Here is a 22,772-nt window from a genome sequence, read left to right on the forward strand (position 1 = left end):
CTGGTAGAAAACAGTTATTTGTGCAGCCTGCCTTTCACATAGGCTAAAGACACTCAACAGTTATAACTTAACAGCTGTAGTTTTCACCGTCCCGACACCTGTCCGTCCGTACACTGGCAGGTGACTCTTTTGTAAACATAAACTCTGATCTGAAAACATCAGATTAAATAATCGCCTGTTCCTACTGCTACAGAAACTGAATGGGCCAGATCAACTCTAGCGCAAAATAAACTTAAGTGCAGGGCAAATGATGCATATTATAAGGGTGCATAACAGTGCTCGACATCTTGATCAACTGATGATCAGGAGTCGCTTTGACAAGCTACAGATAATCTGGCCCTGTCAGATTAAGATGATGCACGTTTCCGCTCCTTTCCTCAACTCTCATGGAATCTTTTTAAAAGTCCTTTAACAAGCATTTATTATTGCACATAACTTCATTAACATAAGCAATCAAAAAGTCTTATGTGCACTTTTGTCCATGCAAATCTTTCCGTCCCACAGGATCTTCTGTTTCAGTCCACCTGTTCTCCTGGTGTTCTACACCTCAATGGTTTTGAAGTAGAGTCTGGAGTAGATATTGTCCAGCTGACTGTGAAGGGCGTGGAACGAGGGCCGTTTGGAAGCCTCCGCGTGCCAGCATTCCATCATAATGCGGTAGATGTTTGGGGGGCAGCGATTTGGACACGGTAACCTGTAACCCGACGACAGGATCTCCAACACCTCCTTATTATTCTTCCCTGTGAAAAGAGAGTGGGAAATTTAGAGAAGATATATACACTACCGTTCAAAAGTGTGGGGTCAGTACGTTTTTTCAAAGACATTAAATTGATCAAAAGTGACAGTAAAGAGATTTGTAATGTTGCAAAACTTTCTATTCATCAAAGAATCCTGATGAAGAGCCATGGTGAGCATAAGAGACCACAAGCTTTTGACCGCTAGTGTATATAAAAAAATGGAAGGCATTTAGTGTTTCTGAGATCAGAAACAGAGACCCATACCATCATACGGCATCTTTCCACGTGACATCATCTCGTACAGCAGCACTCCAAAGGACCAGACATCAGATTTGACGGAGAAACGCTGGTAGAGTGCAGCTTCTGGAGCCGTCCACCTCACAGGAATCTTGGTGTTTCTACTTGCTGTATACACACTATCCTACACACAAACGCAGAATTACATACTAAGCAGAAACAATTTAATAAGCATATTTCCAGCAGCATCTTTGACATCCAACCATTACCTTGATGATGCGGGCCAGACCAAAGTCAGCTACTTTACACACCAGGTCTTCTCCAACCAGGATGTTTCGAGCTGCTAAGTCTCTGTGGACAATGTGTCGATCTTCCAGGTACGCCATTCCTTCTGCTATCTGACTAGCCATGTAGATCAGGTGAGCGGAGGTCAACACCTGACCCTCCGGAGCTACAGGGAGAAATGGACAGGGCAACATCAAGGAAACAAAAGGGTCCACATGTCTGAGACCATATTTTATATCTGGAAATAAACTGGAAAAATGTTTATTGATTTAAAATAAATAATAAATGTATAAATGTTTGAAGATTCAGTTTTTCTAGGCCACCAATCAAATATGTTTTACTAATTGACATTGATCATGTGACTCTTTGTACAGAAACGGTCATCACTGCTATTTTAGTTTTATTAATTGAATTAGCTTTCATTTTTAAATGTTTAGTTATGTTAATTTTAGTTTATTTTTTGTAATTTTGTTATGAGCTTTAGTCATTTTATTTGTTTTGTTTTTTTAAATATTGCTATTTATGTTTAATTTATTTCTATTTCAGTTTTAGTTTTTCTTTATTTCCAGTTACAAATCAAACTAAAACTTATTTACTTTTTTTTTTTGCAAAGGCAGCACTTCTAAGTTTTTCAATAAATATTTGTAATTTATTTTATTTCAGCTTTATTTCAATTAACAGAAATGTTTTTAATTTTACATGTTTTTATTTTAGTTTTAGTTAATGATAATACCCTGCTTTGGATTTCATTTTGTGTCGTTAAAGCAAAAGGGGAAGGTAACAAATTGAAAGCCAATCTGAATTTTCAATTCAACTTTCAGTCAAATCGTTATGCTTAAAGGTGGGTGACCTATAATTCAAAATTGAATTTACCTTGGTATAGTCAAATAACAAGAGTTCAGTGCATGGACATGACATTGAGTGAATCTCAAACTGGACTGTTTTCGCGTTCTCATTTAATTCACGTTTATGAAAAACACCCCTGAAAAACGGTCGGTTCTCTACACAATACCGACTGTGACGCAATAGTCGGGATCATTAATATGTACGCCTCCAAATATTTGCATAATGCCAGCCCTCAATGCCAGGCGGAACTGCGCAGCCGAAGCATGGCAGTTGCTCAGTGTGGATGTACACATGAACACAAAAGTATTTTTTAGTTCCTTCATCTGAGCCTCTGAAGAAACAATGGGTTAATTTTATTTTCTCTGGAAATTTCCAAACATTTCACTGAGTGTTTCCTCAACTTGGGCCAATACAGAGCTGGCCTCGGACCGAGCTACCAAGCAACACTTTCTGATGTGTAATTGTTCAAGTTCAGACAGGTAATCTTTCTCTCAAAATCGTTCAATACTGTTTATGCATCAGTAAGTCAAGCCAGTGACTAAAATATCAGCTTCACATCGTTTCTTTTAGTAGGATGAAAATGATCGTATTTAAATTGTGAACAAATTATATACAGAAAGCGATCAAAGAACAATCTTTCCACACAGCGCGAGTTTATCTGGACACTTGCCAAACTCGTTATGAAATCAATGACGCACGTTACTGCACAACGAAGCTCTTACTGTATTTACATCATCGTGTTTGCATTGGTGAAAGCAGAGAGAGTGCAGAAACTGCTTTGCAATGATAAGATCTTCATTCTCGCGATCAACACTGTCATCTGCTCAATGCTCATCACGGCAACATTTTATGTGATGGGAATAGATCTAAATACTTTAAAAACATCTCACGATTCGTTAATCTCGATAGCTGTTATAATAAAAACGTATAATAGCAGTAGTAAAAGTATTCGGGAGAGAGTTTCACATGTAATGTGTAGCTATTTCATATGCAAGCATGTCAGCCAATCACAGCAGTGGCCGCGGTTACACTGAATCCCACAGCAGACACGCCCCTTCAAACAGAGTGTTCAAATCAGAGGCTAAAAGCAGGCTAGGAAAAATGCCATTTATTTCTAAATTATGAATATTTTTTATCTAAAAAACATACTAACATTATAAGGGTAACCCAGGAAACATTATAAAATAATAAAAACAAACATTCTAGGGCACCTTTAAAATATGATCTCAGTTCAAGGAAGGATGCATTAATTCACAGAAAATAAAAAAAATTATTCATTTTATTTCATTTTACTTTAAGAACTTGGTACACAGAATGAAGGTTCATAGTCAAGGACATACTTTTGTGTTTAATGACTTCATGTACTTTTGAACTGTAACTAAAACTATGTGGTCAGATAATGCCATAAATGTTTATGAGTACAGACGTGATTGTCTGATAAGAGAAAAAAAATGCAAAGCACGAAATACCAAGACCATATAGAGTAATCTTGTGCGATTTATAATACATTATTCATAGATAAACATGCAGGTGCAGTAAATGTAGTGAACAGGGAAATAGAGTGTAGTGACACTTACAAGAAAGGTATGATTTGAGACTTCCTTTAGCCATGAGCTCTGTGACGATGTAGACGGGCTCTCCTCGCGTGCAGAGAGCCAACAGCTGAATGAGCTTTGGATGGTGCAGGTTCTTCAGTGCGTGAACCTCCTTCACAAACTCATCCACCTTTGTGTCCTCTACAGGGCAGAGTAAGAGAACAAAAGTTAGAACACATAAAAACACATTTATCTATTTATATGTGTATTAAAAACCATTTGTGTACAGACAATGATCCTTTTCTCAGGGTTTGATCCAGATCCAAATGATGGACAATGTTTTGAAATTGAAACAGATCTAAATAATTGAGGGAAAAACATTTGTGGGCAAGTTTGAAATCCCAAACAACATTAAAATTGTTCTTACACAGCAACATTACATAACTCCTATGCTTAGATTTCACTGTATAAGAAAATTGCAATTTTGGCTCATTCCAGTTATGCTTTTCAAATTTATTTTCACATCTTCATGTCTTAATATAATTACATACAATATTTAACTTTAAGAATGGAAATCATATTTGTTAGGTTTCCTTTATCACAACATCCCAATTAAAGTCCCTATTATGCTTTTTTAAAGGCTTCTGATCTTATTTTGGAGGTCTCCTACAACAGGTTTACATGCATCCAAGGTTAAAAAACACTTTCATTTTCTTATAATATATGTACGTTGCAGCATCACCTCTTTTCTCACAGTGTCTGAAACGGTTCAATAAAGGATTCAATCTTTCTAAACCCCTCATTTCTAAGAGCCTACTCTGCTCTGATTGGTCAGATGGCTCAGTCTGTTGTGATTGGTCTACTCTGTTTGATTGGTCAGATGGTCCAGTCTGCTGTGATTGGTCTACTATGTGCTGATTAGTCAGATGGCCCAGTCTCTTGTGATTAATCTATTCTGCTCTGATTGGTCAAGACGGCCCAGTCTGTTGTTATTGGACTCCTCTGCTCTGATTGGTCAGACGGCCCTGTCTGTTGTGATTGGTCTACTCTGCTCTGATTGGTCAGATGGCCCAGTCTGTTGTGATTGGTCTACTCTGCTCTGATTGGTCAAGACGGCCCAGTCTGTTGTTATTGGACTCCTCTGCTCTGATTGGTCAGACGGCCCAGTCTGCTGTGATTGGTCTTCTCTGCTCTGATTGGCCAGATGAACCAGTCTGCTGTGATTGGTCTTCTCTGCTCTGATTGGCCAGATGGGCCAGTCTGTTGTGATTGGTCTACTCTGCTCTGATTGGCCAGATGGACCAGTCTGCTGTGATTGGTCTTCTCTGCTCTGATTGGCCAGATGGACAAGTCTGCTGTGATTGGTCTTCTCTGCTCTGAATGGCCAGATGGACCAGTCTGCTGTGATTGGACTACTCTGCTCTGAATGGCCAGATGGACCAGTCTGTTGTGATTGGTCTTCTCTGCTCTGATTGGTCAGATGGCCCAGTCTGTTGTGATTGGTCTACTCTGCTCTGACTGGTCAGATGGCCCAGTCTGTTGTGATTGGTCTACTCTACTGTGATTGGTCTTCTCTGCTCTGATTGGCCAGATGGACCAGTCTGTTGTGATTGGTCTTCTCTGCTCTGAATGGCCAGATGGCCCAGTATCACACTCTTCTTCGACTATTGCACAGTACATCAAAACTGTGCATATAGCCACCTAGTGGACTCTTCTATCACAACATTCACCTTGCACATGCAGAGTTGTACGTGGACCCTCCCGATGATAAAAAAAATACGTCACGTGGACAGTGCGCGGACTGTTGTGGAAATGCAGACAGCCGAAGTATACTTTGTACTTGTGGATGTCTTGATTTTCTCCACTAATCAAAATGTTTTAAGAAAAAATCCTTTGTTTTCTGTTTTCTAAAATGTTTGTCCTCATTTTTGTAATATCCCCTTACAAAGGAGTTAATTATCATCCAGAATGTCAATTTTGGTGGCGAAAACATCAGTATTAGAGATTGATTTAACCAATTCTGTGATGTTTTGTGGTATTAGTTGGTTTATCGCATGTGAAATCATCCCATCTCATATGATATCACACCTTGTTTAAGCATCTTGATGGCCACTTTCTTCTTCTCTGTAGTCCAGACAGCTTCCCAGACTTCTCCAAAATGGCCTTCCCCCAGCTTCTTGAGTAACTGAAACTCCTCCCTCGGCCGCTCCCATGGCTCCATGTCAAACAACTCCCTCTGCATGTGGACACACACGCAACAAAGGTTACAAGAGATATCTTCCTAGAATCTCTCCCCTATATCATGTTGTCTGTCATCTGTGCTGCTTATTAAGATGAAGCAGAGATTAGAAATCCAAAGTAACCACTCCAGGCAGACCAAGAGCCACTTCTCTAGAAACAGACCGTTTCTCTATATGGCTAATTAGATCTATAATGCAGAACTGATACCCATGAATGCCAATGGAACGCCTATTAATAAGCATTTGCTACATGAGAGCAAAAAGTGATGTCTAAAATTAAGAAGTCTTGTGTGTGAATGTGTGTATATTAAATATTAAGAGTGTCATACTTGCTGTACGCACGGCTGGTCTAAGGGGCATCCCAGACTTTTGGAGTTGTGCTGGTAGAATCTGATGAGCTCATCCAGAGTGCCAAAAGAGATCTTGTCGGACACAAAGTAAGCACCAATAGCTGAGCGATGGATACGGAAATGGAAGACACTATTTTCACTTCTGGCTGTGAAGCAAAGAATAAAATAAGGATTTTTCAACATAAACATTTTTTATTCGTAGACACACTCTATATATTTTTTTTAGATTGACTGCTTATATGGTCCCAGAAGCTCCAATAATGTACTACGTACAAAATAATAATTTAGAAATGTAATAAGAAAATCTCTTATCTTCCCATCAAATTATTTTAAAATGATTCTCATCTCATTAATCTCAGCAATCGGCCGGTTTAATCAGACTGCATTATATTATATTATATTATATTATATTATATTATATTATATTATATTATATTATATCACAGCATTAAAGTAAATCATATGGGCCTATTTTATTATAGTTTTTATTATTATTCCAAGTAAAAAAATAATGTATTAGGCTTACACTGTAGTGGCATTTAAAAAAAACAGAATTAAACTGTTAATCGCGATTATTTCTATGCTACCCAGCTGGCAGATGTTACTGAAGCTGAATCACACTGTTTTATGACAAAGTAGATTCCGGTATGCAGTTTTCAGAAATGTGACTGGAAACAATTTTTTTGTATAACGATATAAATAATTAATTGCATATATTTATATTTTATATCTGAGACCTAAATATAAGTAAACTAATATTTTTAGTGTAGGACTTTGGAAGCATGTTATCGAATTGGAAATACTGTGTATAATCAATTTGAACAAGATTAGTCAAAAATGATTAAGTATAAAACTGCTACATCAATGTTATGCATATATTTCGCTATTAAAATGGCCTTGGGGTTTTTGAGACCTTAAACAGAATATTATGAGGGTAGAACGCACCCGCTACTCTCCAGAGGAGACAGAAAAATGCTTAGTCTGTTGTACATGGATGACCAATATGGTGTTACAAGCTGTGGGGAAGAAAGAAACAGAGAGAGCGAGAAAGAGAGAGAGAGAGAGAGAGAGAGAGAGAGAGAGAGAGAGAGAGAGAGAGAGAGAGAGAGAGAGAGAGAGAGAGAGAGAGAGAGAGAGAGAGAGGATGGAGGATAAGCAGAGATCTTATGCAGAAAATAATAAGATTGATGAAGTGGAGGCTGTTGTCATGCAGATGAGACAGAAAATGGGGAGATGAGAAAAGAAAGATGAGAATGGAGATGATGTATGAGAGAAAAACGGACAGGCAGTACTGTAGGTCTCCAGGCATTCAATCGAAAGAGTGCGTGTGAGAGAGAGAGAAGGAATAAAGGAACGAACCTGAGATAGTATATTCATCGCTGTGGCTCTCACTGATCCTCACCAGAAAGGAACCCGTTTTATTCTGAGAAGCCAAAAGAAGCTTCTCAGCCTTTTGTCTGTTTATATTCCCATAGTACCATCTGTAAAGCATAGCATAGCTGAGTACCTCAATGAATGACTAAATACTTATACTTCATAGCCTATCAAGACTATGTCCAGCACATATTTTACAATAAATAAATAAATAAATATTGAAAATTTGCATTTACATATTCAAAGTATTTTTATTCAAAAATAAATGTGCATAAAAGCCATGAATATTTACAATATTATTATGTACTGTAATATGAAAAACGTTTATTTTGATGTTGATAGATAAAAGCAAAAACAGCACATTTACTCTCTACTGCATGTACAATTTTTATCTAATTTTTTTAACTATAAGATTATAATAATATTAGTAATATAATCATTAGTATGTTTAATACTCTACCTTTACTCTTTTTGCCTTCGAGGCATTAAATTACTAAGGAATGTAGTTTATTGTAATTACTTGCTGACACATACTTACTGTATTTGCTACTGTAATTATGTCAGCATGCAATGTGTGCGATATGGGTAATGTACCATAATGCTACTCACTCACTCCAAACATCTAAGATAATGGACATCAAACTTGAAACTGTTATATGAAAATACAAATTTGCCATTTATTTTTATAAATGTAACTAAGATGTTCAAAATAAAATATGGGACAAAAATATATTCCATAAATGATTATTTAATATATGTTATGAATTGTGTAGAAACACTCAGAAATTACCCTGACAATATACTGTAATTGTTGCCTACACCAAAAACATATAAAACCCATATGTCTAATATACTTAGAACCAGGTTCCCTTATTTCACTTACATTTTTTTACACTGTTACACTTTGCCCTTTATTAGCTCATATTTATCCAATTGAGAGAAAGAAACGGCTCATATTTTGCCCACATTAACCACGTTCAGCTTCTCACAGTAAACACTGTGGCGTCATTCAAAGTGTTGCCATGTTAAATATGGGTGCGGCAGGTGCACATGCTTGTTTAACACACTCCCATGGGCCTTCAGTTTCAGTGAAACTCTGACAGGTGCACTAGCACACACAACTCTTACATCATAACCCTGTTACCTGTCAACACTATTTAAGAGGCCTTTGTAGTGAGGACAATTGACTGACCCCATTATAACAGCAACCAAATAGTAGCTAACGATAACGCAAATAAAAGACAACAGAGGACAGCTCATTGTTCACACGGACAATGATAAAGGCCATTGTGAATGAAACGAGACAGTGCAGGCATATGAACCTTCCTTGGCTGAGCTCAAAGGAGCACTGCTAATTTTGGCCTTATTGTTACAGAGTGAAATATACAATAGTTTTCAGGGTCAACTCAAAAAGAATTCAACGCCTGCCACATCTTTAAAATTTACAGCAACTAGTCGAGTTCCGTCAGCCAAACGTCAATTAGCTAAAGACTTTAAAAAACACTAGAGGTTTTGGTGATATAATGGACAGGGTATCAGGGCCCTTGTGCAGGTTGTTGCTGTTGGCCCTCCTTGGTTGAATTCGTGTTCCGAAAGCCAGGGACCCAGAGAACTGTCACCACCTTTCTCCTCTTTAGCGACAGCCTTGATAATGAATGAATTCTATTCTATTCTAACGATTATTCTATTCTATCTGGATCTATCGTAGCACCACTTGCCTCTTCTGGCTGATTGCAAATATGTTTTTTTTTTTTAAAAGAGTCAAAAACTAATTAAGTAAAATTTACTAAGACACTCCATTCTTTTGTTGTGCCTTAATTATGGTGTAATGAATAAATGAAACAAGATCATGTTAATGAAAATCTAAAATGCACTGTTTATGATGTGTAGCGGTAGAAATATTAGCCCAGTATGAAAACCACAGAAGGCTAATTGGAAAGTTCAACCAGTGACACGTGTAGGCTATAGTAGAAAGTGTCAAGCTCTTCATTCAACTTTAGGAAAAAATGTGCACGACTACTAGAGGCTGACTATGACAGAGTGATCATTTTCCATAAAATATAATGAATATTGTAATTGAAATAAAACATCTCATCTCTAATATAGTCTGTTGATTCTCAATCTCAGGACTTACTTGTAGTTAGCGAATTCATCCTGTACGAGGGCCACATAATTAGCAGGGACCAGCCCGGACTGCAGGGATCCCGTCAGCTTCTTGGCAAACACATAATCTCCCCTCTTTTCTATGACAGAGAGTTTGTCCCCTTCTTTCACCGTCAGCTCTTCCTCACTGCGGGCTACAAAGTCGAACAGAGCCGCGTACAGCTGCGTGGGCTTCTTCTTAGGAGCCGGGACCCGGATATCACCTGAGACGGTGCGGATCTCGGCAGGACGAGCGATGTTCGGATAGTAAATTTCGGGCCATATCCAGTCCCATAACCTCTTCAGGCATGGCATGCAGCTGCGACAACACTTCTCCATCCCGGCCCTTTCCTTCTACGGACTCCAGGATAGCTAGAATATTTGGAAGCTGTCCACCAAGCGAAGCGGTTGAAATTGAAAATAAAAGAGGTGTGCGGGTCCCTTACCGATGGTGACAGACCGTCCGTAGCGATTCTATACCGGGATCGCCTTTGTTGAGCTAACGCACTGGCCGCGATCATAGCGGAGGATCAGGTGAAACCGGTTTTGTTTCGGGATGGATCACAAAGGCATGCGGAAAAGACATGTTGGATAGTTCAATGCGACCTTAAAACGAGGAGACGATATTGTGGTTGAAGTACCTTGAAGAACATCCTCTTTTCATCTAAATCTAGGCTCTATTTGTCCATGGCGTCCCTCGATCTTCTCTCATAATGACCGTTGCAGTGCGCCGCAGCATTTGTGCCTCTCTCCGCTCCGGAGCAAAACGCTTCGCAGTATGTAAACTTGGCTGCAAGATCCTTGTCTCCTGTAGTGCGATCATCTGTTCACTAGGCAAGCGCACACTTGGAGCTGGAAGCAGTAACCATTTATTTTTAGATTCGCCTTTAATCGTTAAACGTAGGCCTACTCTTAACATCTCCGATTTTTCAGCTTATTTTTGCGCTTATTAAAACGCGTCCCTCCTGTGACACTCATTTGCATGCACATGCATCAAACGTTTTGCTAGTTGGAAAATAACAGGTCTATTATATTATTTTTTAAGACACGCAAACACATATGACCACGTCTATTATACAGGATGGGCGACTTTCAATTTACATGACTTTCGATTAACATGTTGTTTTAAATTATTATGTAGCCTAATTATTTAATCCAGTGGCGCAAATAGGTCCGCCCACACACGGTGACGTCATTCATGGATGTATCATCGGTGGTAAATAATGGAAACGTTTTATTTTGGGCAATTTCCCGCTTTATTCTTCTCTTTCTTTATTATTCTGCGCTGAAATATGTTCCGCATACTTCCAGGTTTCTGTCATTTAGAAAGTAGTCATCTAGATTATCTGGGTATGAAAGCATGATGTACAACATAGCCTGACGTAAAGTTAACGAATAGCCTAACTTTCAGTTCCAAAAACGGAGGTAGCTTTCCCCGGGCTGTCTACAGATAGCCTTTATAATTCACTCACTTACACGTTACCATCACAAAAAAAAACGAGAGGAAGGAGATTATAGAATACATCTGTTCTGAAAATGTGCATTGGTCAGGAAAGCAATGTGCGCGCGACTCAATAAAACCCATGTTCGAGTGTGTGATACATTGCGTCCGTGGAGTAGGCCTAATATCGATCCAAGTTATTTAACGACATTATATTAGTCTTAAAACTGTGTGTTAGGCTATATGCTATTATATATTGTGAATATGTGATAGCCTACAATTCAAAAGCCCCATATGAGGTCAGTGCTAGTGATTCTCAAATTCTGTCATTATTCGTTCAAAACCAGTAAGACTTTTTTTTTCATCTTCGCAACAAAAATTAAGATCTTTTTGATGAAATCTGAGAGATTTCTGTCCCTATAGACAGCTGCGCAATTGCCACTTTGACGTTTAAAAAATGTCATAAAGAGATCGGAAAATGAATCCATATGAATCGAGCGGTTTAGTCCACATTTTCTGAAGTGACCCTATCGCTTTTATATAATTAACAGATTTGATTTAGGCTTTTATTCACATTTAAACATTGATCAGCGAACATAAACAAGCTCAACCGAACCTGCTTGACGTGCAAGAACATAGCCCACCTCTTACTGAAGCTCAAGCCTGCTGCGAGAACCTCATCAGGGTTCTCTACATTAAGCGAACATGCTTGAGCTTCCGTTTACCACAGCTGGTGAATATTTATGTGAATAAAAGCCTAAATTAAATCTGTTCATCATATAAAGCGATCGTGCCTCGTCAGAAAATTTTGAACTAAACTGCTCAATTCATGGATTAGTTTTACGATATCTTTGTCTTTATGAACCTTTTAAAGTGTCAGAGTGGTAATTGCGTAGCTGTCAATGGAGGGACAGAAATCTCTCAGATTTTATAAAAAATATCTTCCTTTGTGTTCTGAAGATGAACTAAAGTCTTACGGGTTTGGAACGACATGAGGGTGAGTAAATGATCACAGAATTTTCATTTTTGGGTGAACTAACCCTTTAAAGGTCTTCCAAGTGGGCAATAACATGACTTAAAATGATTAAAATAATGATTAAAATGAAAATAATCTACATTAAAATAATAAAAATACTAATAACCACTAACAATCAAGATGCACAAACAACCTGACATCTAAGCACCAGAGGAAATAGCTTAGTATTCAAATATTGTCTTGGATGATGATGAATGATGGCATTCTCATTATGAGGACCAATTTAAGCAGTTTCAGTTTTTACTTGGTTAGCAAAACCTGACCCACACACAAACGCCGACAAATGCACTGATGCCGATTCAAAATTTTTCCTTTGGGGGAAGAAAAGAAATACAGCTACTGGATTTGATATATATCACACTGTTTTATTAGTATATTTAGCTTTGTGACGTACAGCTTGGGAGAAAAAAAAAGTCACAATGTCATGTCAGTGACATTTTAGCAGTGACATCCCACTGGAGAAAGCTTTATCTCAAATCATTGGTTTTCATTAATGAAAGTGATATGTTAGGAGCCGCCCATGCTGTTTTGCATTAAACAACAGAAATTGATTTTTTTTTCATTTTCATTCAATCTTTCAGTTTCTTCACATATGTATGCATCAACACTTTCTAAAGAATTAAAATATTTAGCCACATTTACTGAAAAAAGTATTCACTGTTATATATATTTAACACAATAAATATAAAAAAAAGATTTATTTAATATATATTATGGTATTAAAGTGGGAAATGGGTCGCCGATAAGACTTTTTTCAACTATAAAACAGCAATCATTTACCTGAGGTTTTCACTCTGCTGTTCTTGTACTGTAATATTTGACGTCTGCACCCGACGAAGGGTGCGATAATGGCTTTTAATCATTAAGGAACAGCCGGATGTGTTGTCCCTAATGGCCAGAGGAAAAGATTCATTTACAACAAGCCTTCTTCATTTTGTGTATCGGTTGACAGCAGTTCGAGAAAGTGATTGGGGTCAGTGATGGGGGTCTCCCAGACAAAAACACTTTGTCTTACTGTAAATGCATGGAAATTGCTGCAAGTCCCATTTCCCTTCACTAAAAATGATCAAATGAAACAATGCCTGAAAAGAAGAGGGGGAAAGAATTTGATTTAAACAAAAAAAAAATGAGAACAACAAAAAAGGGAGAAAATCTCAAATATCTGTACATGTAAACATCACACCTCCACTGAGTCCAAAATGAGAAGGAAATAGACAGTTTCACATTGGTATTAGGTACATGCAAACCAGAGCTGACATCAGCAGCACCTTATACAGGAGAAATCAGGAGGAAACTGAGACAGGACGCAGATCCAAAACACCAACAAATTATTAAAGAGAACAGACTAAAACTGGGAACCACATGAATTTGAATGCAGCTGTACACCATTGTGGTAGAAAAATAAAAGTCAAGTTCTTTTCATTTCTTTCTTCTTTTTTTTTTCCAGAGCTATATATCTGATCAAACCAGAGCATTTTTTTGTGTGTAGTTTAGCAGCAACCATAACCAGCGTCACACCTGAATGCAAAGCCTGAACCCGTATAGGACCATCCATGTGTTTGTGAGTGATGCCTTTAACAAATGACAGGTGAGCTGTTTACTTACATAATATCACAGTAGATTGCGGTGCTGATTAAAAAGAAAACACCTTGAAGAGGTTCTGTAGTACCATATGACAGCAAATCCGGAGAGCTGAATGGGTTTTCTAATACAGTTAATAAAGGGACATACATGACAATCAGTTCTGTTAAGCCCCTTTTGAAGGCACGGCGCAGTAACTAATCAGAAAACTTGGTCATACAGTACTGAGATCATAGTTCTTTGGGGTTTGTGGCGCAAGAGGAATCAGGCACCAGGCTGTCAACATAACTAATACTGTTGCTAATGTCTATTACTTCAATTTTAAAGCCTGTGCGGCGTAGGATTGAATTTGCCCTCGGTGTGTGTATCTGCAATCCGATGTGACCGTGGTTTGGCTGGCTGCTTGGCATGTTGACATCCTTGTTTGGAATGTATAGGCATACAGGACAAACTTCACATGTGATGTCGGTACAAAACAGTTCTGAAAAGACCACTTGCGATACAAAAAGAATTACAAAATAAAAGTAATCGAGATAATTATAAAAAAAATAGGAATCAGATAAAAAGGTTTTCGACAGTGGGCCACTACGAGTCCTCAGCGGCTAGCATGAGAACTTGGATCTGAGAGTGAGAGATGCTCTGATTATGGCTAAAATACCCCTCACTCTCCCGGGACACACTGCACTGTACAACCACACACAGAACACAGAGCATGGGAACAAAACCGTGAACTAGTTACACCTTTTTTTTCTTTCTTTTTTTCAAGATTGTCGTTTGCCTCGTTTTACAGTTTGTTTTTCAGTTGCTGTCCTTGAGTGAACTGGAGAGAAGAAACACCATACGAACGCTTCGCTTTTTTCGGCTTCTCCACACAGATGCGGTTAGCAGCCCCATTTCCATGGTATGTTTTTATAAATCCACAGAAGAGCATGTGAGGTTGGTGTATAATCAGCAGTGTTTGACGGCAGTGGGACCCATATCAGTCCTCAACCAGAGAAAGCCAGATGATGGAGACAGCAGCTATTACCTGACCTCTCACCATCTGTGTCTACAGCGGACATGACAAGAATGACAGAGAAAAGAAAAGCAGGTGTGAGAGAGAGAGAGAGAGAGATGAATAGAAACAGCACATTTGACCATGAGGATTCCCTAAAACAACCCCCTTGAATGTGCAGGTCAAATTTGTGAGAAACATGTCTATTTCACTTCAAAAATCAAAATAATAAAATAAGAAATTGTGTTTTGTGACAAACAAACTATTGTTAGGACAATCTTTTTTTTTTTTTTTTTTTTTGTATGACTTATGGAATAGTTCACTTCAAAATGAAAAATTCTGTCATTTACTCAACCTCAAGTTGTTTCAAACCTGTAAGTATTTTTTTATTTGGCTGAAGGCAAAGAAAGACATTTTGAAGAATGTCTGTAACCAAATTGATGGGCCCCATTGACGTCCATAGGAAGTCAATGGAGTCCATCAAATGTCGGGTTACCGACATTTTTCAAAATATCTTTCTATGCCTTCAGCCAAATAAAGAAATACTTACAGGTTTGAAACAACTTGAGGTTGAGTAACCTCTTTTTTTTTTTGAAGTGAACTATTCCTTTAAGCATATTTCTCCACAATTCTCATTAGTGTAATGCATTTTTTTTTTTACATATGTAACTTATTCTGCTTTATTGAAATTATAAAGTATTTAAACATCTTAGTAATATTTGTACTCCCTTTTTATTTGTCAATTTAATAAAAAAAAGTATTACAGTATTTTTACTGTAACTTTTTATACTGTAATAAATGAAAAAAAAGTTTATAATTGAAATTATAAAATGACGTGATTTAACACCACATAATAAAAAAAAAGCATGCATTAAGGTAATGAGAATTTGGGTGGAAAATGTGCTTGATTGACATTAAAATAATGTCACAATGTAGTCTTGGTTTTACAAGCAGACGTCACATTTTCTTAATGCAAAATATAATTTCTTATTCTATTTATTTTTATCTGGGAGTGAAGCAAAATGTATTCTACCATTTAAAATATGTCCTTATCACGTTCTTTCCAGAAATGAAGTAAAAGAAATAGTGAAGGCAGTCAGAGATGTCAAGAGGTCAAGGACCCTTTACGATGAGAGCAAGGTTAAATAGAAAGATCACACCATGAGCCACGCACAGTGAGGAGAGGCCTCACGCTGACAATTCTGCATATGTCTTCACATCTATAGCAATATTCTAATTAACAAATCAATATCGCAGTAGGAGGCTGGACTGTGAAGGTCTACCATAAATATAGTACAATAAGAAGAAATCATTACTTCTATATTTGTACTGTTGCGTTTTGAACGGGGGTGTAAAAATTGCACACAAATGTCTTAAGAGAGCAGTGTAGTCTCTGGTCACACTCACTCATCATCATGGCTTTCAATCATATGTAGGTCCTGGTCAAGTGATCAAGTATGTAAAGATTCTGAAGGCTCCTCAGCGGGGGTCATGGTAGCTCTCTGTATTAGTCTGTCTCCTTTAGGGCCAGAAATGCGTTTGATTATCTTCTGCATTGCGATTTTCTTTCTCCATCCCCCACTAGCAGTGCATCACGGAGCCGCAGAGCTCCTCAATCATAGATTAGCACTGCCTCTGTGTGCAAAATGGAGCAAATTACAGTGACACTACTGTCAGTCAGTCCCTAACCAAATCAACCTCGCTAACTACACATTTTTAAACCTCTCCTGCTGGATATTCAGTTCTCTAAAGACCCTTTAGCATGTCTGTTCGTGTCGTATGCGTGTTTGTGTGTGTGTGTGTGTGTGTGCGCGCCAAGCTCTTGTGCCAATGATTTGATCCCAATTGATCTCGAGATTTAAGCACACACCGCGCTTTTAGAACAAATCAAACAAAAGCAAACACAAGCAGCCCTCAGTATCAGATCAAACACTGTCGACCAGAATGCAAAACGGCAGTTTTTTTTTATCTTTCTTCTGGATTTGGCTTCCATTTCAGTTTTTTTGCCTTGTTTTTTCACCTTGAGGTGCTGTGGTTGTGTTTGGGAGGCTTGAGGTTTCAGGTCTGTGGCGTTACGTTGGAGTCCATAGCAGCAGAGTGGATTAATGGCCATTAAGAAAAGTCAACAGATAAAAGACTAACAGCTTCCATCCCGGATCCTTCCTCTCCATCTCCCTCCAAAGTAGAATAATAAGCTGGAGGAGGAGAGGATGTAAGGAGAAATGGAAGGACACATAAAGAAGAGGAGAACAGGAGGTGACACGTACGGAGGACACAAAGAGAGTTGGCATCTGTGAAACCGAAGGGTTTAAATGCATCGGTCCAGTCCCAAAACAAGCGATCAATACCTTGAAATGGATCGGAATATATACAACACATTTGAAGGATTTGGAAAAGAAAATCTGCACTTCAATTACAGAAACAAATTCACTCCCACTCTCCACTTTCGATGCCCAAATAAGTGGACCGTGAAGTGGAGGATGGACAGGTGATAATTTTCTTCTCCCACATACAGAGGGGGACGCTGGGAGAGAGAGAGAGAGAGAGAGAGAGAGAGAGAGAGAGAGGCTGAGGTATTTCCAGGTGAGCTTCCACCTGCATATCTAAATGCATAAATTAATGATTCAGAGGTCAGAACGAATGGAAAAGTGCTTCAGAACACAGCGAGTGCTTATTTACAGCAAATACAAAGGTCTCTTAGTTTTCTTCTTGCTCTTTTTCTCTTCTTTTTTTCCATTACACCTCCAAATCAAAAGTGTCTTCATTTAGTTAGTGCTGTCTGGAGGATTGGCGTGCCGTATTTCCCCCTTTGAAGTAGCTAAAAACAAAGAAAATCAGAAATCAATGGCTCTCAGAGGGGCATGAAGGCAGAATGAACGGAGGGAGGTCGTGGAGAAGGCATGAAATGCAGGAGCAGTATGCGGAGGACACATCGAACCGTCCACTTCAGCACTGCAGTGTCCTTCAGAGATCCATCTCCATGTTTGTCCTCTTCATCTGTCAGTCGTTCTCACTGAAGCTATATGAAAGCAAAAGCTTGATGAAGCTGTGTTTTCTCTCTCTTCTAAAATTTTTAGAGCCAGATGGTTTTCCTTGGTGACCGGAAAACCTCTGACAATGATGATGATCATGTGAGGGACACAGCCAGTTATGTGGTCTAGAGGGACGAGAGATGTATGTAGACAGAGAGAGCGTTGAAGATCGGTTCAGTTCTGTTGTAGTATGAGGTTCTCCAGCTCATCTGCCGATCGTAGCAGGAAGGCCGCAGACTCACGGTATCCCGCGATCAGCTGACGCACTGCCGCTACCTCTGTATGGCTGAGCTGAGCTGAAGCCCCGCCCCCTCCTCCATTCCTGCCGAGACTACTAGAGCTTGACGAGGACGAATTCGATGCCAGAGACTTCATACTGAGATCAGTAGGCCCTAAATGGAGAGAGTAAAAATATAATTATGAACATAATAAGAACACAGACATGGCAGCTCTTAGGGGAGGATACAGATATTGATTTCATGATTAATCTCTAACTGCATTTGAATGACCTCAATATCAATTCTTAAAATCCCAGGATTGATCTTTTACTCTCCTCTAATCTACAGTACTATAGGAAATGAAGTCAGTCCAAAATTATTGTGTACTGAAAAATAATGGCACACCCTTGTGTGCTGCATGCAATCACATACTGCATCACCAGTGTAATCCAATCTGTGAAACAAATACTCTTTTAAACTGGTTCACTGAATAAAAACCCGCAGTGCAAAACATGCAGCCCGATTCATGAACAATTGACTCTTAAAAGTCAGTCCTTTTAACGAATAATTCAAAATGACTCTTTCACAAACTTTCTACACTCTTTCATGGGAATTTATAACCACAGCGTCAGTTTATAATTTTATAATAATTTAGACATTAAATAAATTTAAGTTTAAATTACAGTTTAATTACAGCTGGTTTCCACATTTTACAGCAGTTTTTGGTTGTACTGATTATATATACATTAAACATATAGAAATTGCAATAATAAATTATTAATATATTGTTAATAGAAACTGGTAGTGTCAATATAGTTAAATTAATTAACCATAATTCATTTTGTGATTACAGAAGTTTCAAGAGCTGTATGTTCTTCAATAAAGACAATTATACCCTGGTCTGTCTGAATACTTGATTCTTATTGGCTGGAAGGTAAAACCGTTTAATGCACAGGTAATTCCATGTCAGTTTAATCACAGTTGTATAATAATGCGCAGTTTTCATTGAAGCGCACACACTTGGAGATCGTGGTGCACACACACAGAAACATTTGCTACTGAATCTTTAACTGAATACTGAACCTTTGTTAAGCGACCTTTGGCTTGTGGTAAGGTGCTATATAAATAAAACTCTTGCTTCTTCTTTGAATCGCTACATTATATTTCTCAGCAAAGAGAGGGTAACATCACTGGGTTTGAAGTAATTAAACTCACAGCTTTATTGTTAATAGAGAGAGACACTGAACAGATTCAGGTAATTCACACACGCATCTCTCTCTCTCTCTCTCTCTCTCTCTCTCTCTCTCTCTCTCTCTTCTCTCTCTCTCTTCTCTCTCTCTCTCTCTCTCTCTCTCTCTCTCTCTCTCTCTCTCTCTCTCTCTCTCTCTCTCTCTCTCTCTCTCTCTCTCTCTCTCTCTCTCTCTCTCTCTCTCTCTCTCGATGGTGAATTCAAATGAATGCAACAATTCATTCATTAAAATAAATGTAATCTTACCACACTACTTTATCTCTGTGTATGATTCAAAGCAGGCAGAATGCTAGATCTAACGAGTCGTAACTGAAGAAAATAACCGCTATTTTTACCCTTCAGGTCAAATATTGCGCTGCAAACATCAATAATAGCTGTCAAGGTGTCAGTGCTGGCAAATGACTATGGTATAAGCGCGATAATCCACGGCTAGCCGTGCATTAAACAATTTGAATGCACTTCCCGGAGGAGTTCTTTGCCTCCACATCGTGCATTAAAATCGTTTAATGCACAGCTAGCCGTGGATTATCCCTAACTTGTTATTGAGGGGAAAAATAAATATGATTTCAGTTACATCAGTTTCAGTACATCTTGATTGTATGTTTTTTTTAAATCCTTTTATTTAAGTTGTAAATGTTTTTATATATAAAAAAAAAAAATGTTATTATTAATTATGATATCCTTAATAATTTAACAAATTTTCAGTCATGTTGCTGCCCCTTGGAAGCTTGCTTATGGCCCCCTAGTGGGCCTTGGCACCCTGCTTGAGAACCACTGATTTATGCATCATAGCTCTGCTTTATCATAAAATTAGGTCAAATTTTACAGCAGCATTGCATATATCCTTCACAGACAAGCCAATTGTCTTAAGCATTAATGACGTTTTAAATCAGTTATCACTTATTTTAGGATGCTGCCAGCTTCCTCTCACCATTGGTCTGGGCGATAGCTGTTGTCAGGGACACAGGGTGTTGCATGCTGGCACACAGTCCACCGTATCCCCTGTAACTGTAGTTGAGGCCTCCATTGATGTATAGCTGGTCCTGGGAGTAGGCTGAGGCAGCAAGGGAGTATGCAGACTGGGTCAGAGAGACCGGCTCACGAGAGACCGCCTTTTCCAGAGATACTGAGTCCTCCTGAGAGAGAAAGAGACAGATATATCAGGCAAACTTGGTTTTAAAATAAAGAGAGACAAATACTAAGAAATCTACAAGGTTCACAAGTACCTGCATCACATACACTTCTACAACACTACTTACGTGTGCCTGGTAGACATCCAAGCGCATTCTTTTGGCAGCTTTGCGTGATTCGCTCTCACAGGCAGCTGCTAGAATGTTTTCAGCCATGGCTGAGGTCAGGTGGGGTGGCGTGGGTCGAGTCTGCTAGCACACACAGAGCATATTTAATATATTATTTCTCAGAATTGTCTATTTTTATGTTTAATATGTTATACACTACTGTTCAAACATTTGGGGTTGGAAAGATTTTTTTATGTTTTTAAAAGTCTCTTATGCTAACCAAGGCTGTATTTATGAATACAGCAAAAACAGTAATATTATAAAATATTTAGGGCTGTCAAAATAACGCGTTAATTTCGATTAATTAATCTGAGAAGAAATAACGCGTTAAAACAAATAACGCAGATTAATCCATTCCGTTTTTACCTTTGCAGAGCCGTTAGCCGTAGCCACCATTCGTGTAAAAAGGAGGGAGACAAGAACGCGCTGCTTGGATCATTGTTTGGAACATTTACTTATAACAAACGGAGTTCGTCAACTCTAAAGTACCACATCATGCAAAGCATCCAGGAGTGTGTGCGTGAGTCGGTGAGTGTGTCTGAGAGAAAGCGCGCTTGTGTGTGTGATGTAACTTTTCACGCGCTCTCACAGCACAACCATTTTCTCACGCACAGAAAAATCGCGCACCAAAGAGAGGACACGGAAACAGACAAGACAGAAGTTATTATGATATTTAAAAAATCTCAGCTCTCAGATTCTGTCAATTTTATTACGAAAATCAAACAATAAATACCGTTGGCGCTTGTAAATGTGACATGAGTCATGACAGATCCCATAGCGGCACGTGAACCGATCATCTCTAGCTAATAGTAAAAAAACACGAATGAACAATGTTGAAAGATACAGTAGGGCAGCCTAAAACTTACCGAAATGTATATTCCTCGATCAATCAGTGTTTTTCAACCGCGAAAAGAGGTCAATAAAACAGCTGGAGAACAATTATGTCACATAACATTTAGCCTAAGTTACCTCAGGAAAGCCATTTCATGACCATATGATAGCACGTTATAGTTGGCTATAAAAAAAAGAGCTATAGAGAGTGTTTTTCTAAATTTATGTAGCCTACTACTATATTACATAATATGTATTATATTTTTACTTGTATCAAAGTTGTTATTTGTAATAAACACGCATTATATTTAATTTGAGCTATTTTTAACCTTAAATACTACCAGCTGATATGGCTCTCTGTATTTTTACAGCATTGGGTGAGATTTTTTTTTTCTTGAGAAAAATGAATGCCTGTCTTGTGTACCTAATATTTATCCAAATGAGTCAATATTGCATCAAATCACAAGAATTAAATTAAATTGAAATCGTGAAATTTGTGTCAAGCAAAAATAATAAAAACGCAGCTTACCAGAAATTGTACCATGTAAACATTGTAAGATTGTGTATTCGATTAATTTAGATTAATTAATTACAGAGTATGTAATTAATTAGATTAAAAATTTTAATCGATTGACAGCCCTAAAAATATTATTACAATTTGAACTAGCTGTTTTCTATTTGAATATATTTTCAAATGTAATTTATTCTTGTGAAGGCAAAACTAAATTTCCAGTCTTCAGGGTCACATAATCCTTCAGAAATCATTTTAAATGGCTGATTTGGTGCGCAATAAACATTTCTTATTATCCATGTTAAAATTGTTTTGTTTTGCTTAATATTTTTGTGGAAACTGTGATACATTTTTTTTTTATTCTTTGACAGACTTTTTAATAGTAGTGTATACACAATAGATTTATTTATTTTTGTACAGATATCTGAAAACAATTTTGTGTCAAGACATGTTGCCTTGCTGTATAGAAACATTAAACATCTGTTAATAGTTTTGACAGTTTTTAACTTAATTTAAAAAAAACGTGTCTAATATGAAAAACATCTTTATATCAAGCAATACATATGCATAATTGGTATAAATTAATTATGTAATTATTTCTGCTTTGTAGCTAAACTTATGTTGGACAAATTAAATTCCTCTTTTAAATTTCTTTGAATTTTAACATGGTAATCTAAACTTTAAAAAACACTTCCAGACATTTTAATATTAAGAGGGACTAATTAAATAAAAAAATCAACTGAATTATATTCAAATGAATATTAATTTAGTATTTTTGCATCACCACTAAACAAAACTGTATTTCTCAGTATCTGCAATGTACTGTGTTGGCCAC

The 22,772-nt window shown here is 37.8% G+C and overlaps 2 protein-coding genes across 2 annotated transcripts in view; both read right to left on the reverse strand.

Moving 5' to 3' along the window:
• Positions 1-368: 368 nt before the first annotated feature.
• Positions 369-10,769, reverse strand: srms (src-related kinase lacking C-terminal regulatory tyrosine and N-terminal myristylation sites). Its single transcript, XM_056238227.1, has 8 exons — positions 9,739-10,769; positions 7,590-7,711; positions 6,210-6,376; positions 5,729-5,876; positions 3,683-3,841; positions 1,244-1,425; positions 1,002-1,158; positions 369-740 (listed from the first exon to the last, which is right to left on the reverse strand). The coding sequence occupies exons 1-8, from the start codon at positions 10,083-10,085 to the stop codon at positions 541-543; spliced, it is 1,482 nt and encodes a 493-aa protein (XP_056094202.1). The 5' UTR covers positions 10,086-10,769; the 3' UTR covers positions 369-540.
• Positions 10,770-17,135: 6,366 nt separating this feature from the next.
• Positions 17,136-22,772, reverse strand: part of nol4lb (nucleolar protein 4-like b) — a 111,802-nt gene continuing 106,165 nt past the window's right edge. Inside the window, exons 9-11 of the mRNA XM_056238225.1 lie at positions 20,557-20,676; positions 20,229-20,433; positions 17,136-18,222 (exon numbers count right to left, since the gene is read on the reverse strand). Of these exons, the coding sequence (XP_056094200.1) occupies positions 18,005-18,222; positions 20,229-20,433; positions 20,557-20,676 (543 nt within the window). The 3' untranslated portion in view covers positions 17,136-18,004. The remainder of the gene's footprint in view (positions 18,223-20,228; positions 20,434-20,556; positions 20,677-22,772) is intronic.

This window comes from Rhinichthys klamathensis, unplaced genomic scaffold (assembly GCF_029890125.1).
Source record: "Rhinichthys klamathensis goyatoka isolate OS25496 unplaced genomic scaffold, OSU_Roscu_1.1 h1tg000510l_1, whole genome shotgun sequence".
Lineage (NCBI taxonomy): Eukaryota > Metazoa > Chordata > Actinopteri > Cypriniformes > Leuciscidae > Rhinichthys > Rhinichthys klamathensis.